The 13530-nt window shown below is 32.1% G+C and overlaps 1 protein-coding gene across 1 annotated transcript; it reads left to right on the top strand.

The window, feature by feature from the left end:
- The first annotated feature begins 487 nt into the window (after positions 1 to 487).
- LOC130901922 (facilitated trehalose transporter Tret1-like) lies at positions 488 to 13255 on the top strand. Its single transcript, XM_057813618.1, has 2 exons — positions 488 to 653; positions 11882 to 13255. Exons 1-2 carry the CDS (start codon positions 545 to 547, stop codon positions 13192 to 13194), a joined length of 1422 nt encoding a protein of 473 aa, XP_057669601.1. The 5' UTR covers positions 488 to 544; the 3' UTR covers positions 13195 to 13255.
- Positions 13256 to 13530: the final 275 nt, after the last annotated feature.

Here is a 13530-nt window from a genome sequence, read left to right on the forward strand (position 1 = left end):
TTCGATCGTCGCTAGAAAAAAGTTCATTATTTTGAAATTTAATGAATGTATTATGAGGTGCGCAAAAACTTATACAAAAATATATCTTCGTTAAAGTAGAAATGTTCTGTTGTATCGACCCCACACCTGGTTCCATTTCCTTCAAGACATTTTCCAAATTTCACAACATGGTAGATTCGTTACGTGCCTGTACTGATATCGATGGTTCAATGCAGGAACTTGATATCAAGTATTCTCCTTGTGAAATACGTTTGTTCATATATATCATTTCACTCTTTAAATCTGAATTATAAACGTTATAATCTTCTAAAATAAGTATCATGTCATCTGTCAACACTAAGAAGAAAATGAATAAAATTTCATGAACAGTACAGTTCACAAAAAAGGAGTTTCAGTTTTCACACGTTTTAGAAACTCATTAATATTAATATTTTTCTCTCTAAATAAGTTGATTGAAGGCCAACTCTTATCATTCCCAGTGTGTATATGCAGATATAATATAGAGTAATAAACTCAAAATTTAATTAACAATTATAATTATGGAATGAAAATTTATTTAGTTGTGGATAAAACGGAACCAAAAATGGTTGTAGCCGTAAGCGAGGAAGCGGAAAAAGAAAAATCATGGCCACAAGTGATTGCTATACTCACAGGTACATTAATCATTTTAATTTAAAAAGTTTTATTATACCACCATCATCATGAAAAAATTACATAATCAGTGGACCTAACACTATTACTAAATTTTGATTCAAAATATTTATTTACAGATAAAATTACGCGGTTATGATATAATTCAATTGAAATCCATAAATTCAATACAGTAGCGTGTAATAATAAATTTTACGACAAAATAAAACACTTTCGTGTGGTGAATTGATAAACACTGTCTCTTACGTTCTTAATTTATTTACACACTATACAATACACTTAACTTATAATAATTTACTTATAAATATCACTTAAAAAATATCTGCGATTACTTTTATTAATTCGTTCTTTTTGCCACGACTATTTATTTAAAACTAACTAACTTCACTACTTAAACTTATTTATATACTACAAATAGAATTCTACAAAGTTCTAGAACAAAAAGAAGCAAAATAAATAAATAAATAGACCTTTCTAGAAATTATTCGAAAGAAATAATGTAAATAAAACGCTTGCTATTAAAAATTGTTTACAATCAAACATCAAACGAATCCCGTCCATTGCGCCTTCACTAAATTTTAAAATTCCATTGTAGCTGGTCAGAGCTACACAAACAATATATTAGGTAGAGGTCATTTTGTATCTCTTGAGATTATTACAATGTTTATGAATTTTCATAATTAAGAAGCGACGAAATTAATACCTAAGTTACAAACCAAAGAGTCATTGACATTGCGCGTTCATACTTAGCGTCCAGAACAGAAGACGTGACTAGGAAGACAGCGCTTCATAATCAAAAATCTTAACAACAACGTTAATGAAAAGAGGACAAATGCGGATATTGAGCTTGATATGATAGTAGAAGTAGTAAAAGTAATTAAGGCATTAGAGCTAGGGAAAGCGCCAGGAAAAGACAATATAACTGCTGAAATGATTAAATACAGAAGAGAAGGAAATAAAATTATCAGAATTACTAATGGAGTAGGAAAAAAATATCTATAGATTGGAACCTAGCAATTATACTACCTTAATATAATGAAAGTGGCGACGAAGAAAATTGTAAAAACTACCAAAACATACCAGCAAAAATGAAGAAAAGAATATTGAAGAATATTGATATTTACAATTAGACAATGAAGTGAGGAATCGATAGATGAAGATAATGAAATTTATTTATGTTTTATAGATTTGGTAGAAGGATCAAATGATCAAATACTCAATATTAATATAGATCAGAAGACAATAACAATAATAGAACCAATAAATATTCAGTACGAGGAAACAACGAAAAATCGATGAAATCCACAAAAAAAAGTCACAAAGAAAAAGTCATAAAACTACAGGTGAGATATTTCCCATATTTTTTTCATAAATCCGCCATAAAAACGAAGATTTTACAAAGAAATTAATCGAAATGGGATGATTTTTCGATTTTCTAGACTCAAAAAACGAGTGGACCGCGAAATTATAAAATTACCTCAATTTTTATAATCTATAATAAAATTTTGAACTTAAAGATTGAATTTTAACCCCCGAGCACACCTCCTAGAACCACCCCCGGACACTCCTAGTGAATCTAAATGGTAGAATAATTGGTCTCAGCATGCCTGAAAACCCCCGAGAAACGATTTTAGAGCAACAATTTTTCCGGGTTCATAATCGTGTGTTAATTTTTCAAAAATTTATGCAATTGCAAAATGCATTTATTACTCTAGAAAGCAATTCTAGAAAAATGGCACTTTACGAGGACAATGCAAAAAACCGTGTATCGATATCTACTTCTTACCAGTTTTTCCGATTTGTTTCCCATCTTCCCAGAACTACTACCCTTATATAAGAACGGAGGAATCGATTTTTTGAGTGGTTATGTGGAAAATTATTACGAAAGTTTTTCAATTAGTTACAACTGCGTGAAATATCGTTTTCCATTCCTTTTTACCTACCCCAACAGCAACCTCAATGCAGATCCTTTAATTTAATTGCAATTAATTTTGTCTCTTAGAAAAAATCTAGTTCACAAAAATACATTTTCTACATATTTCATAATTTAATTTTGATCTGTTTTAATACTACCACCTATTCCTTATGAAAACTCACACGTAATTAACTGCTTTGTTTGTTTAGCGAAATTATTTTATCACTATTATTATTATTTAAATAATAGAACTATTTACAATATTATCATTCCAAAGGTTGTGTAAACAGACATTTATGCAAATAGAGATAACATTAAATCATAATGCGGGATTAAAAATTTGCTTTAGAATAATTATTAGCGAAATAAAAGTTATGACATATTTATATTCAAGCGTAGAAATATCGAGCAGTCAAACCAAGTAAGAAAGCGAACAGAAACCAATGCACAAGCGGCGAGAAGAGCGAGTTTTTGCTTTGGTTGGGTTTAATTAAATGTTTTTCTGTTCACTATTTCATTCAAATAAAATTATTTGACATCAAATAAAAAGTATAATATTCAATTTAAATAATGACATAATTTACAGACGCCTGTACATTTGTTAAGGTTAAACAAAAAGAGAAGCTGATTTAAAATCCTGTGTTCGTGGAGCACAGATTTCTAATTCCAAACTAATTCTGAATATGTTCAATGTATCCTGAATAAGGATTATCAATTTGGTTAGGTTAGGTGTGTTTGATGGAATCAAAAGTTCTAAACTACTATCTGAAGGCTGGAGATGGTTCATGTCCAATGGTTAACAATCCGTAACTTTTACAGGGACAATCTGTACAGCTAAACTGTGATTTAAAAAAACTCGATATAGTCTAGGAGATATGTAGATTTTGAAATAGTTGTACGTGCCAAGGAAACGGTTTGCCATAAAGAGACATTCTGGAAAAAATTATCATAAATTGTAATCACGAGGATGGTCCCAGAAGTACCTAGTCTGATCTAGATTATACTTTGAGGAAATTCCACAAAGCAGTACTGAATAATCGTCGACTGAAATGAATGAAACGTGGGTCCATCACTTCATATCCGAAACAAAAGAATAATCAAAACAATGGACAGAAAAGGAAGAATCGGCCCCAAAGAGGACAAAGACCGTTACATCTGCATAGGGTCATAGTGTCGGATTTTTGGGATGAGTATAGGATAACTTTCATTGTCTATCTTGAAAAAAGAAAAACTTTCAACAGCAAGTATTATGCGAGGTTACTGCAACGTTTGAGCGAAGAGATCAAACAAAAACGGCCACATTTGGCTAAGCTGAAAGTCTTATTTCATCAAGACTATGCGCCATCTGAAGCAATCAAAGGAAAACTGCCAGATTGTTAAATCGGAAAGGTTTAGTGCTCCATCATGATAATGTAAGGCCTCACACATCTCTGGCAACTCGTGGGAAACTATTGGAACTTGACTGTGATGCAACATCCCCCATACAGCACTGATCTGGCACCATCCGATTTATTTCGAAGTTTGCTGAATTCTCTGAATCAAACTTTCACAAATGATGATGACCTTCAATCGCACCTAGTTCAGTTTTTTACTGATCAGGACCAGAAAACTATTCTTTGTTTTAAAAAATTGTTTGGTTTTATACTACAAAACCTATGGGGACAATCTCGTGAGTGGTGTAAGCGCTTTAGTGAGAGCCGAGAGAGCACTGAAGATGACCAGCACCCAAGTCGCCTTGTGACTGTTTCAACTTCGAAAACAGTGACCAAAATCAACTAAATTGTGCGTGTAGATTGTCGCATGAACATCCGGATGATTGCCGAGGCTGTAAAGGCCGATAAAGAAACAGAAAAATTTTACACGAGGAATTATACAAAAGTCTGTGCGAAGTTGGTGTCAAAAAATCTGACTCCTCACTAAAAGCTTTTGCATCAACGGGTCTGCTCCGATTTCCTTGAAAGGTTAGAAAAAGATATGTTTTGGAATGGACCCGATTTGAGTCTACGGAAGCGGTAAATCAAAAAACGGCAGAACTCCTAAAGACCATCACCAAAGAAGACTTCCAGCACTGCTTCGATCAATGGAAAAAAAGTATAGAAAGGTGTGTGGCTAGGGTAGGGGAGCCTTCGAATGTGGAATAATTTTTATAATAAAACCCTTTTTCGTAACCAGTCACGTTATTTAATAGCCAGACCTCGTACATATATATATAATTAATAACGAATATGTTTAACTCAAATAAGGAAACGATTCTTGAAAAATATTTTTATTAAGAGCAAAAACTTTGGCCAACAGCCTGTATTGGAAAATAAGATTGTTGAGATCAACAAAACAATTGATGATATTTAATAAACACAATTACATTATTATTAAAATGATAAATTATTAATTTATGTAAATATTTTCCAAAAACTTAAATCACGCAGGGCATTGATTTTTTTCAAACGTATATACTGACTTTGAAAAAACAATTAATTTATTTTTTTAAGATATCCGACACGTACACTGTTATTTACAATCGATTACACAGACTAACTAATGTGTACAGGGTGTCTCAACTTAGAGATATGATATTGTTTAATAGGAGCGCTGTCATTTCGATAGCTATTTTTATAGGGTGTGCGAAGTATATAGTTGCTAAATAATATTTTTGAAAATATTTAATTCCAAATTTTTTATCTGCTTCATAATAATCTAATATATTCGTTCCACCGGTGCTTCGACTGACATTTTTGTACTCATTTGTAGTAATAATAAACAGCTCCTTCCTTGTTTTTCAATGGTGTGGAAAAAATAAGAAAAATTTGTTGTCATAAATAAATAATGTCCATTTTGTTTTTCCTTGCGCTCTTGTTATTGTTTAATTGAAATATAGAAACAGTTCTTGTCGGGACTAACTTGAAAATGGACTCAGATAAAATTCCAAGTACTAGCAGATATCATTCGTCCACCTCAAAAAAGGGCTCTGTAATTTTGACCCACTTATGGTCTACAAAAAAGCGGAACATTGTATGTTGTTCTTTAAGGTTTGAAAAATCCATTTTGACAACAAATGTACGAAACTGGAGAATCTGGAGATTATCATGAAGATATGAATAGAATGGTTTTTAAAAACTAGTTTACTGAATTTCTAAGAATACTTAGGTGCTGCAATTATAATGGACAATAGATCTTGCCACAGCTATAATAGAGAAAAGGTTCCAGCAACATCTACAATAAAACAAGATATGCAAAAATTGTTACCATCCAATATTGTACAAATTTGATATGAAAACGGTTCTATTTGAATCATATTACTGTGAATTGAACCCTAAGGGATTGATTTGAGCTCGAGTGAAAAATGAAGTTACAGTCAAAAATACTACTTTTAAACTACAAGATATAAGGGATCTTCTGACGCAAGCCTTGGAAAATGAGACAAACATTCACTGTCAAAATCGTGTTGCGCACGTCATGAAAGAAGAAGATGAAATGTCCTAGTTAGATAGGATTCTTAACGATCTCATAGAACCGATAATCGTTTCTTTGTCTAGTGATAACAGTGAGGCAGATCCTCAGTGAATCGTTGTTCATTACTTAATATAAATTTATTTACCGTTTCTTGAGTTACAAAATAATAGACAACATTCACTAGCCAAATTTTGTTGCGCACGTCATGAAAGAAGAAGATGAAATGTTCTAGTTAGATAGGATTCTTAACGATCTCATAAAACCGATAATCGTTTCTTTGTCTAGTGATAACAGTGAGACAAATTCTCAGTAAATCGTTTTTCATTACTTAATATAAATTTATTTGCCGTTTCTTTAGTTAAAAAATAATAGACAACATTCACTAGCCAAATTTTGTTGCGCACGTCATAAAAGAAGAAGATGAAATGTTCTAGTTAGATAGGATTCTTAACGATCTCATAGAACCGATAATCGTTTCTTTGTCTAGTGATAACAGTGAGGCAGATCCTCAGTGAATCGTTGTTCATTACTTAATATAAATTTATTTACCGTTTCTTGAGTTAAAAAATAATAGACAACATTCACTAGCCAAATTTTGTTGCGCACGTCATGAAAGAAGAAGATGAAATGTCCTAGTTAGATAGGATTCTTAACGATCTCATAGAACCGATAATCGTTTCTTTGTCTAGTGATAACAGTGAGGCAGATCCTCAGTGAATCGTTGTTCATTACTTAATATAAATTTATTTACCGTTTCTTGAGTTAAAAAATAATAGACAACATTCACTAGCCAAATTTTGTTGCGCACGTCATGAAAGAAGAAGATGAAATGTTCTAGTTAGATAGGATTCTTAACGATCTCATAGAACCGATAATCGTTTCTTTGTCTAGTGATAACAGTGAGGCAGATCCTCAGTGAATCGTTGTTCATTACTTAATATAAATTTATTTACCGTTTCTTGAGTTACAAAATAATAGACAACATTCACTAGCCAAATTTTGTTGCGCACGTCATGAAAGAAGAAGATGAAATGTCCTAGTTAGATAGGATTCTTAACGATCTCATAGAACCGATAATCGTTTCTTTGTCTAGTGATAACAGTGAGACAAATTCTCAGTAAATCGTTTTTCATTATTTAATATAAATTTATTTGCCGTTTCTTGAGTTAAAAAATAATAGACAACATTCACTAGCCAAATTTTGTTGCGCACGTCATGAAAGAAGAAGATGAAATGTCCTAGTTAGATAGGATTCTTAACGATCTCATAGAACCGATAATCGTTTCTTTGTCTAGTGATAACAGTGAGGCAGATCCTCAGTGAATCGTTGTTCATTACTTAATATAAATTTATTTACCGTTTCTTGAGTTAAAAAATAATAGACAACATTCACTAGCCAAATTTTGTTGCGCACGTCATGAAAGAAGAAGATGAAATGTTCTAGTTAGATAGGATTCTTAACGATCTCATAGAACCGATAATCGTTTCTTTGTCTAGTGATAACAGTGAGGCAGATCCTCAGTGAATCGTTGTTTATTACTTAATATAAATTTATTTACCGTTTCTTGAGTTAAAAAATAATAGACAACATTCACTAGCCAAATTTTGTTGCGCACGTCATGAAAGAAGAAGATGAAATGTTCTAGTTAGATAGGATTCTTAACGATCTCATAGAACCGATAATCGTTTCTTTGTCTAGTGATAACAGTGAGGCAGATCCTCAGTGAATCGTTGTTTATTACTTAATATAAATTTATTTACCGTTTCTTGAGTTAAAAAATAATAGACAACATTCACTAGCCAAATTTTGTTGCGCACGTCATGAAAGAAGAAGATGAAATGTTCTAGTTAGATAGGATTCTTAACGATCTCATAGAACCGATAATCGTTTCTTTGTCTAGTGATAACAGTGAGGCAGATCCTCAGTGAATCGTTGTTCATTACTTAATATAAATTTATTTACCGTTTCTTGAGTTACAAAATAATAGACAACATTCACTAGCCAAATTTTGTTGCGCACGTCATGAAAGAAGAAGATGAAATGTTCTAGTTAGATAGGATTCTTAACGATCTCATAGAACCGATAATCGTTTCTTTGTCTAGTGATAACAGTGAGGCAGATCCTCAGTGAATCGTTGTTCATTACTTAATATAAATTTATTTACCGTTTCTTGAGTTAAAAAATAATAGACAACATTCACTAGCCAAATTTTGTTGCGCACGTCATGAAAGAAGAAGATGAAATGTTCTAGTTAGATAGGATTCTTAACGATCTCATAGAACCGATAATCGTTTCTTTGTCTAGTGATAACAGTGAGGCAGATCCTCAGTGAATCGTTGTTCATTACTTAATATAAATTTATTTACCGTTTCTTGAGTTACAAAATAATAGACAACATTCACTAGCCAAATTTTGTTGCGCACGTCATGAAAGAAGAAGATGAAATGTTCTAGTTAGATAGGATTCTTAACGATCTCATAGAACCGATAATCGTTTCTTTGTCTAGTGATAACAGTGAGACAAATTCTCAGTAAATCGTTTTTCATTATTTAATATAAATTTATTTGCCGTTTCTTGAGTTAAAAAATAATAGACAACATTCACTAGCCAAATTTTGTTGCGCACGTCATGAAAGAAGAAGATGAAATGTTCTAGTTAGATAGGATTCTTAACGATCTCATAGAACCGATAATCGTTTCTTTGTCTAGTGATAACAGTGAGGCAGATCCTCAGTGAATCGTTGTTCATTACTTAATATAAATTTATTTACCGTTTCTTGAGTTACAAAATAATAGACAACATTCACTAGCCAAATTTTGTTACGCACGTCATGAAAGAAGAAGATGAAATGTTCTAGTTAGATAGGATTCTTAACGATCTCATAGAACCGATAATCGTTTCTTTGTCTAGTGATAACAGTGAGACAAATTCTCAGTAAATCGTTTTTCATTATTTAATATAAATTTATTTGCCGTTTCTTGAGTTAAAAAATAATAGACAACATTCACTAGCCAAATTTTGTTGCGCACGTCATGAAAGAAGAAGATGAAATGTTCTAGTTAGATAGGATTCTTAACGATCTCATAGAACCGATAATCGTTTCTTTGTCTAGTGATAACAGTGAGGCAGATCCTCAGTGAATCGTTGTTCATTACTTAATATAAATTTATTTACCGTTTCTTGAGTTACAAAATAATAGACAACATTCACTAGCCAAATTTTGTTGCGCACGTCATGAAAGAAGAAGATGAAATGTTCTAGTTAGATAGGATTCTTAACGATCTCATAGAACCGATAATCGTTTCTTTGTCTAGTGATAACAGTGAGGCAGATCCTCAGTGAATCGTTGTTCATTACTTAATATAAATTTATTTACCGTTTCTTGAGTTAAAAAATAATAGACAACATTCACTAGCCAAATTTTGTTGCGCACGTCATGAAAGAAGAAGATGAAATGTTCTAGTTAGATAGGATTCTTAACGATCTCATAGAACCGATAATCGTTTCTTTGTCTAGTGATAACAGTGAGGCAGATCCTCAGTGAATCGTTGTTCATTACTTAATATAAATTTATTTACCGTTTCTTGAGTTACAAAATAATAGACAACATTCACTAGCCAAATTTTGTTGCGCACGTCATGAAAGAAGAAGATGAAATGTTCTAGTTAGATAGGATTCTTAACGATCTCATAGAACCGATAATCGTTTCTTTGTCTAGTGATAACAGTGAGGCAGATCCTCAGTGAATCGTTGTTCATTACTTAATATAAATTTATTTACCGTTTCTTGAGTTACAAAATAATAGACAACATTCACTAGCCAAATTTTGTTGCGCACGTCATGAAAGAAGAAGATGAAATGTTCTAGTTAGATAGGATTCTTAACGATCTCATAGAACCGATAATCGTTTCTTTGTCTAGTGATAACAGTGAGGCAGATCCTCAGTGAATCGTTGTTCATTACTTAATTTAAATTTATTTACCGTTTCTTGAGTTACAAAATAATAGACAACATTCACTAGCCAAATTTTGTTGCGCACGTCATGAAAGAAGAAGATGAAATGTCCTAGTTAGATAGGATTCTTAACGATCTCATAGAACCGATAATCGTTTCTTTGTCTAGTGATAACAGTGAGGCAGATCCTCAGTGAATCGTTGTTCATTACTTAATATAAATTTATTTACCGTTTCTTGAGTTAAAAAATAATAGACAACATTCACTAGCCAAATTTTGTTGCGCACGTCATGAAAGAAGAAGATGAAATGTTCTAGTTAGATAGGATTCTTAACGATCTCATAGAACCGATAATCGTTTCTTTGTCTAGTGATAACAGTGAGACAAATTCTCAGTAAATCGTTTTTCATTATTTAATATAAATTTATTTGCCGTTTCTTGAGTTAAAAAATAATAGACAACATTCACTAGCCAAATTTTGTTGCGCACGTCATGAAAGAAGAAGATGAAATGTTCTAGTTAGATAGGATTCTTAACGATCTCATAGAACCGATAATCGTTTCTTTGTCTAGTGATAACAGTGAGACAAATTCTCAGTAAATCGTTTTTCATTATTTAATATAAATTTATTTGCCGTTTCTTGAGTTAAAAAATAATAGACAACATTCACTAGCCAAATTTTGTTGCGCACGTCATGAAAGAAGAAGATGAAATGTCCTAGTTAGATAGGATTCTTAACGATCTCATAGAACCGATAATCGTTTCTTTGTCTAGTGATAACAGTGAGACAAATTCTCAGTGAATCGTTGTTCATTACTTAATATAAATTTATTTGCCGTTTCTTGAGTTAAAAAATAATAGACAACATTCACTAGCCAAATTTTGTTGCGCACGTCATGAAAGAAGAAGATGAAATGTTCTAGTTAGATAGGATTCTTAACGATCTCATAGAACCGATAATCGTTTCTTTGTCTAGTGATAACAGTGAGGCAGATCCTCAGTGAATCGTTGTTCATTACTTAATATAAATTTATTTACCGTTTCTTGAGTTAAAAAATAATAGACAACATTCACTAGCCAAATTTTGTTGCGCACGTCATGAAAGAAGAAGATGAAATGTCCTAGTTAGATAGGATTCTTAACGATCTCATAGAACCGATAATCGTTTCTTTGTCTAGTGATAACAGTGAGACAAATTCTCAGTGAATCGTTGTTCATTACTTAATATAAATTCATTTAGTATTTCCTGAGTTACTGTGAAATGTCTATTGGTTACAAATAATGTTCACTAAAAAATTATGCAAATAGTTCAATAATTAAACTACTTTTATACCACATCTGATTCCGAAGTACTGAAATCACTGTTTTTAAAATGAGTATTAACTATAATAGATCATATCATTTGAGAATTTTCTGTTCTATATATGTACCAAATATCTCTATGAGATATTCCAAATCTATGGAAGAAATTTATTTCTATTTTCAAATCAAATAAGTTCTTGTACTGGCAATGGAACATTTTGTTATATTTTATACTCAACTAATTTCTTATTCAACCGATCTTCAGTTCTCATAAAGCTCAATTTTCGAAAACTAAACTTCCTTTTCTCTCTGAATAATTTGAGTATGTTGAGTCGAGAATTTTTTGTATGTTGCTTTACCTATTAATAGGGTTCAGTAGTTAGTAAGTAGCAATGCAGATTTCTTTTCCATTATTTGTAATACTATGAATCTATAAGCATTGTATTTCTAGAAAGTCTAGAGAGGTAAAAATAAGGATGAAGAGATAGAAGATTCCAAATGGTTTGAAAATAGATTTGAGAACAAAATTTGTCTTATTGTAAACTTTTTGTAATTAGTTACGCGTTGTATAATACAAAATTTTTAATATACATATATGTTTTTTACAGCATCCCTAGTGGGTTTCACCAGTGGATATCTGTACGCTTGGCCATCGCCTTTTCTATTAAAGATAAGTCAAGATAACGTTACTTACAACATATCCGAAGAACAAGCATCCTACTTCGCAGTTTGCCATTCATTAGGAATGTTAGTACTACCGATATTCATTTCCCCAGTTGTGAATATATTTGGCAGGAAGAAAACCCTCCTGATAGCAGAACTACCAATGGTGACGAGTTTATTAATGAAAGCATTCGTTACCGACGTGTGGTTGTTGTATCTAGCTAGATTTTTAGCTGGATCTGCAGACGCTATAGTTTTTGCGGGACTTCCGGTGTATATTGGAGAAGTATCGACCCCAAAAGTTAGAGGAATATGGGGAAACTCCTTCATTATAGCTGTTTTTACTGGACAATTTATTATAAATGTAGTTGGGAGCTATTGCAGCGTGGCGGATACGTCTTATATCGGTTTAGTAATACCCGTTTTATTCCCGTTTCTTTTCTATTTCGTACCCGAATCTCCATATTATTTAATTATGAGAGGAAAAGAAGAGGAAGCTAGACAAAGTTTGAGGTTTTTAAGAGGCAAACAACACGTACAAGTCGAATTGGACGCGCTAATAACTTCAGTTAAAGAAGAAATGCAATTGAAAGGAAGTTGGGCGGATTTGATAAAAATAAAAGCGAATCGAAAGGCTTTAATTGCTGGATTGTTCTTAAGAACCTCTCAATTACTTACTGGTGTTTACGTATTTATGTCTTATACGCAATTTATTTTTGAAAAAGCCGGAGGGAATATCAGTTATCAAACATCGGCTATTATTTATACGGGATTAACCGTATTTATGTATTTGTGTTCGGCTTATGCGTCCAAATTGATTGGAAGACGTAAAGCTTACATGTCGTCATTATTATTAGCAGGAATTATTGTTTTAAGTGAAGCAGTGTATTTTTATATAGATAGTGTATATACGTATATAGATTTAGAACCGATTAAATGGTTTCCCTTGGTGGGAATGCTCAGTTTCGTTGTAGTGAGTTCGTTTGGTGTGGGTATAATACCAACTTTGATGTTGGGCGAGTTATTTGCAACTAGTGTTAAATCTAAAGGAATAAGTTTGTTGACGGTAGCTTTCGCTGCGAATATTATAATAACAAACAATATTTTTTACTATTTCAATAGTTATACGGGACTGTACGGCCCTTTTTTCTTATTTGGTGCTTGTAATATGTTATTTACTGTATTAGCGTATTTCATCGTACCCGAAACTAAAGGAAAAACTTTGGAAGAGATCCAAGAAACTCTGAAAAACATGTAACAGATACTTTTCAATCGGACTAAACTATGTTTATTATTATAGAAATAAATACTGTGATTTCTTCGTTGCTTTTATTTCCATAATACCTCTACAGCAATTGTAAATATGAGATGATTTATTGTAAATCTGGAGTTAATATGTTGGAGAAGTTCTATTGAAAACGGTTGGCTAAAAGGATAAGATGGTGATTGTTTGATATAAACTTTTAAAGATTAATTAACACTGTTGATTTCAGTTGAAAATGTTAGTGTGGATTCAGGAAAATCTTCCACTAGGGCAGAGGTGTCAAACTCAAGTTTGCAGAATTATTATAACATTTTATTTATTAAATTATAT

Source organism: Diorhabda carinulata, chromosome X, assembly GCF_026250575.1.
Source record: "Diorhabda carinulata isolate Delta chromosome X, icDioCari1.1, whole genome shotgun sequence".
In the NCBI taxonomy this organism is placed as follows: domain Eukaryota; kingdom Metazoa; phylum Arthropoda; class Insecta; order Coleoptera; family Chrysomelidae; genus Diorhabda; species Diorhabda carinulata.